Below are 5,746 nucleotides of genomic sequence, written 5' to 3'. Positions count from 1 at the left end.
CACAGTCAGTGCTGCCTTACAGGTCACCTTCTTTTTCTGGACCCGATTCTGCCCCGCGAGCCATAGACGAGATTGCCATACTCTTTGAAAGACTGTAGCTTTGTACTATGTTTCTGCAACAAAGGCCACTTTGTTAGGAAGTTGGAATGTCGAGGAGGAGAGGGTGTTTCTCTACATTTAAGTCAAGGCTGAGGGGCTTTTCCCATGGGCTCAGGACCAGATCTCCGTTCATTATCCATTCAAGGTCAAGTCTGACACTCAGTGTGTTTCTGACCAGCCACGGTGGGCGACCAGGGGCAGGGCCAGTGGATGCTGGGATGCTCTGGCCAGTGGGGAGGTGGATCCGAGATCACCGGCTCTGCCTTCTGATAAGGGACCCTGCTGCCTGCCCTCCATGCCCTGAGGACCCCACCCCGCTTTTCCATGCTTGCCCCTGGTTTGTGCCCCTGTGGAGTAGGTGGGAGCAGATGGGGTCCTAAGAAGGCTTTAGTCCAATATTGAATTTGGAGCCGGCGGGGCCCCTGTCACCCAGACTGCAGGCGAGCCTCTGGTGGAGGGAGCACCCTTTAGCATGAAGGGAGGGCCCTAAGGGACCCCGGTTGGAAGGTGGGCTGGTCTGGTGAGGGTGCAAGGACCCTGAGGACGCTGAAGGGGACCCCAGAGTCTTGGGGAGAACCTGCTGACTCAGCCCCCTGGCCTGGCCCAGGCTCCACATCTGGGGGCATCCCCAGGCCTCTAGTAGAGCTGACTGGTAGTCAGCTGCACCCCTCCCCAGTGTCCTATGGTCAGGAGCACATGCTGGCCAGGCCCTCTTGCCCCCCAGGACTTCCATGCAGACCACCCTGGGCCCCTAGAGAGGCTGGCCTGTGGGGGTGAAGAGCACAGGGCCACCCAGGTAGGAGGGCCACCCCCACCCCCACCCCCACGTGGACAGTGCTCGCCCCACCTCAGCCGTTGGTCATTCGGAATGAGACCAGTCCAAAGGCAGGTGACCCTGAGCTGGTGAGGAGGCCTCCGATGCCACCAGGGATCTTAGCATTGGAGCCTGTAGCTTCCAGCCCATGGGCACCTTGGGGTCCACACAGAGGCGGGTGTGCCCGCCCACCCTGTGAGGAACCTCCCAACACACCCACACTCTGCTCCTGCCTTATTGGCCAGGGGGCAGAGCCCAGCTACAGTCACCCTGGTCCCCAGGGCTCCGGAGAACAGGCCAGAGACCACCACTCAGGGGTGGCTGGGCACAAGTGTTGGGGGTGGGTGGGTGGCGGGGAAGCAGGATCCTGTGTGGATGAGACCCCATGGCCATGTGCAAGGGGAGGAGGAGCTCCTGGGGGTGGGGGTGGCATCAGCAGTCCCAGTGTTTGTCCTGCAGTCAATGGATCTCAGCCCTGCCTCCCCCTCTCATAGGACAGTCCCTGGTGCTCCCTAGATGAAGCCTCCCCACTGCCAACCCCCCCTGCACACACCCCCAGCCTTGTCCCCAGAGGGCTCCCCCGATGCCACACTCAGGCTGGGTCAGGTCCCTCTGCACCCCTGACACTCGGTGGCTCCAGGTGACCCTGAAGGGACTCAAAGTGCGGCCTGGTTAAGTTCAGATGGATTAGCCAGCCTCTGACTCCAGTGCCTGGGAGGAGGAGCAGAGGTCATGGGGGACAGGTAGGAGCCACCCCTTGGAGAAGGACTGCCCCCCCCTGCCCCCCTTGAGGCTGGGCCCTGGAGGAGGAGCCTTGGAGGGTCCTGAGAGGGTCCTGGGTTGGCTGTGCTGGGGAAAGTAGATGGTGGGGGTGGGTAACCAGTCACCCAGGCCTGGGGCAGTGGGTGGCTGAGGTGTGCTGCCAGTGGGTTTTGCAAGTAGAGGTCCCCTAGGACTTATATGTGATGAAGATGAGGTGGGACGTGGGGGGTGGTGTTAGGGGTTGGGGGCAGGAGGCTGCTTTGAAGGTGTTGAGGAGAGGCTGTGGGATTCTGGGAGGAGCAGGCCCAGTGGGGAGTTTGGGGTGTGTCTCTGTGGGGAATGGGCAGCAATAGAGGTCTGGCCTGTAGGGGTTGAGGGGGGATCATCCTGGGGAGGAAGGGCATTTGGGGGAGCCAGAGGGAGTGGCATTTAAGAGCCCAGTAAGGGAGCCAAGAGGGTGAGGGGAGAGGGCAGGAGGGGCCCTCCAGGGAAGAGGGGACCAGTGTGGAGAGAGCCTAGGAAGCAGGAGGGAGGGAGTGGGGACTAGGGACAGTCAGTACAGACAGGCCAGGGTAGCTTTGTCCCTTAGGACCAGCAGGGAGGTGTGGGCTGATGATGCCAGGAGGAGCACCAAGGTGTGCAGAGGGAGGGGCTGCACCAGGGCAGGCAAGACATAGGTGGGTATGGTCAGGGGGAGGTCAAAGAGCAACGCAGCATTTAAGGCAGAGGTGCCGGGGCGCTGGACCTACTTGGTGTCCACTTGAGGGGGTTGGTTGTAGACTTGAGTCACTTGGGGTAAGAGTTGCACCCAGGCCTCAGCTGGGCAGGTGGGAAAGGAAACCCCCACTCCCTTTCAACAGGGCACAAGAGGCCTCCCAGAGAAAGACTACATTTCCCAGGCTCCTTTGCAAGTAGTGGTCACGTGATGAAGCTCTGGCCAGGGACCTGCAAGCAGGGTGTTACAGGGGCTTCTGGGAGAGCTTGACAGGGAGGTGTGTCCTCCCTTCCTTTTGCTGCCTGGGATGAGGACGGGCTGGCTGGAGCCTCAGCATCTACTTTGGTCCCTAAGGATGAGGCGTCTGTCCCCCCAGCCAAGCAAGATGCCACAACTGACCAGACCTCATGAGAAAATATGGTGTCCTTTGAACTTGGGTTAATTAACAAGAGGCTTTTCTCCTCCCAGCCGCCTCTGCTAAGCCTCACCCGTGGGCCAGACCCCAGGCAGACAGCCTGTGGGCTATAGGCTGGTGTGTGTTGTGTGTGTGTGGTGGGGTGTCTCACATGTGTCAGGACTCAGCCATAGCTTGAGGGACCCTGCTGGGGCACCTAGGGGTGTGAGGAGATCTGGGGGGGTGGGGGACACCGCTGCCCCCTCAGTGACTGGTGGCCTTCTCCACGTGGCTGGTTTTGTTTGTGGAAATTGTGCCTCAGTGCAAAGCCAGGGTCCTGGAGTGGATGCTGTCTGGGGGCTATGGAGGAACATTCTAGATCCGGAAGCTGAAATGGGCCAGCTGAAATGGGGGAATCTGGCCAGCAGCACGCTGCTTCCCAGCTGCCTCGCCTCCCTGCCCAGGACCCTGAGATCAGTGGGGGTGGTGTGTGTGTGTGTGTCTCCACCAAGCTTGGCAGCGGGCAGGGGTGGTAAGACCCTCTGAGAAGCATTCAGAGGCATCCCTATCCCTAAACCTCCTTCCAGCTGCATGGCAGGACCCAGGGACCCTGAGAGACTGGGGCGCAGAGCCAGGGCAGGGCTGCCCTCCCTACTCAGTCTCCCTGTCCCTCCCTAGTGCTAACCTGTGTGTGATGTCCCCAGCGCTGGCTGACCTGACACCCACAGACTAGAGTGGCCAGGAAAGGGCTTGGCCTGAAGCTGTCCTCTGTCCAGGAAGAGCCAGAGCCAGCTTAGGTTTCTGGTGGGGAGCAGGGAAGTACTGGCCATGGATCAGACCCAAGCCCCCACCCCCTCAGGCAGGCTCCGCCCCCGACTCTTGGAAGAGAGGGGTGGTCAGTTGCAGCTGTGAGCTGGGGCCTGTGAGGGTGGTGTGCAGGATTTAGGGGACCAGGGAGGGGAAGGGAAGGTCAGAACCGGAGACCTCTGGGGGCTGGCTGAGGAAGTGCTTGGTGCAGGGGGAGAATGGGCGGGCTGCGGGGCTGTGGCTTGAGCAGGACCACCACAGAGGGTGTCCTCTAGGGAATGTTTCTTGGGACCCTCAGAGCCCCTGGCTGCACTCAGCTTCATTGCCCTAGGGAAGCCCACGGAGGTCAACCCACGCCCTACCATCTCCAAGCCTCCCAGCTATGTCTCCAGAGCCCAGGCTGGCAAGCCAAAGAGGCTGCTCAGAGCCTGCCCCGACAACTGCCTGCCCTCTGGGGGCCCAGACTTGGGGCCACCCGCAGTCCAGGCCCTTGTCCACTCACTGATCTCGATGGAAGACAGCCTACAGGGAGGGATTAGGGAAAGGGAAGACTGATTTTGGGGAGACCCTCTGGCAGGGCCAGGGCTGGACAGGGTATCTGTAGGTGGGGTAGCCCTGGGGACATCTGGTCTGCAGAGATCAGGACAAGGTGGTCACAGCCACTCGCCCACTCCCATAGCCGCCTCTCCAGCCTCTCCCCGCTGGGTTCCCGCTGCCCCCTCCCCTGGGCCCTGCCCTGCCCTGCCCTTAGCAGGTGGGGACGCTGACCAGCCCAGGGACTAGGCGCTTCTGAGAACTCAGTTTGTTCTTAGGAAATTCGTGGCAAAGTGCAGGAGCCCTCTGGGTGATATGAGGGATGCTGGGGTCGCTGCATCCCACAACCCTTACCAGCCTTTTCACTATCCGGGTTTTCTTCTTTTTCCCTGCCAGGCTCCCAGGTCTACCTTAAGGGCAGCTGTGGGGGGGCCCCTGTCCCCGGGCGATGGTGCCACACTGAAGCCTGTTCCCCTTCCTCTAGCGGCAAGCCCTGTGGGAGCCCCGCGGCCAGGTCTGCGCTGCAACTCGCTGGGAAGGAACAGGGACCCAGGACAAGGGCCAGTGGCCTGAGGCAAGAGCAATGGAGTCCGAGTTGAGCCCGGGGTAGTCCCGGCTCCAGCCAAGGTTTTAACCCCGGGAAACGGCCAGGTCCCCTAATCACAAGCTGGAGCTCCGGCGGCCGACGAGGCAGCGGGAAGCGCGTGCTGGGCTCCTCTGGTCGGGTCCCGGCCTTGCCTCTGCCTCGCCCCCTACATCCCACCCTTCGCTTCCATCGAGAGATGGGACCCTTCCTCGGGGCTCCGGCCGCAGCCCATGCGGCAGTGGAGAGTCCGTCCAGGCCCCTCGCCGCGCTCAGGACGCCACAACCCCGGCGCAGAGGACGGGTCGGGGGCGCCTGAGTGCACCGCGCGGGGAGACCAGAGACGCCGGCCCCGACCGCCCGGGGTTTATTGATTCAGCCAAGTTCCGAAAAGTGCTCGCGGGCGGGCGGTGCCCGCCCCGCCGGTCGTTTTATAAATGTAAAACTTTCTGCAGCCACGGGCTATTTACAGAGTGTGTGGTGGGCACCTTGCAAAGGGGCCAGGCGGCTGGGGCTGTCGGGTCCCCGCGTCGGGGCCCGCCCGGCTCAGAGGTGCGGCGCGTAGAAGGCGGGCGCGCCGTACGTCTGAGAGCCCAGCACGAAGGGCGAGAGCACCGCCGGGCTGGACAGGAAGGGCAGCTGCGCGGCGCACACCAGGCCGCCGGGCCCGTGCGCAGGGTAGGCGGCTGGACCGTGCATGGCCAGTGGCGCGCCCATGGGCGGCGACGGGCTCAGCGGGCCCGGGGGACCGGGGCCTGCGCCCCCACCGCCGCCCGTCGGTGCGCTGGTGTCGGCGCCCGGGTTCTGCTTCTTCCACTTGGTGCGGCGATTTTGGAACCAGATCTTGACCTGTGTCTCGGTGAGGCTGAGCGACAGAGCCAGGTTGAGGCGCTCGCACACCGACAGGTAGCGCGTGGCCTTGAACTTGTTCTCCAGCGCCACGAGCTGCTCGTAGGTAAAGGCGGTGCGCGCGCGCCGAGGCTTCCCGGACTTGGAGTCCGAGCCCGTGCGCTTCCGTTTAGGCTTCGTCGCCGCTGC

General features: G+C 62.8%; 1 protein-coding gene across 1 annotated transcript in view; it reads right to left on the bottom strand.

Annotated features, from left to right (window-relative positions):
- Nucleotides 1-5,254: 5,254 nt before the first annotated feature.
- The window catches only part of NKX1-1 (NK1 homeobox 1), a 31,511-nt gene continuing 31,019 nt past the window's right edge, over nt 5,255-5,746 (bottom strand). The window contains exon 2 of the mRNA XM_013007829.1: nt 5,255-5,742. Within this exon, the coding sequence (XP_012863283.1) occupies nt 5,255-5,742 (488 nt within the window). The remainder of the gene's footprint in view (nt 5,743-5,746) is intronic.

This window comes from Echinops telfairi, unplaced genomic scaffold, assembly GCF_000313985.2.
Source record: "Echinops telfairi isolate 266 unplaced genomic scaffold, ASM31398v2 ScPeMD7_28;HRSCAF=97, whole genome shotgun sequence".
NCBI lineage: Eukaryota > Metazoa > Chordata > Mammalia > Afrosoricida > Tenrecidae > Echinops > Echinops telfairi.
The sequence above is the reverse complement of the archived record's forward strand: the minus strand, read 5'-3'. Positions and strand labels throughout refer to the sequence as shown.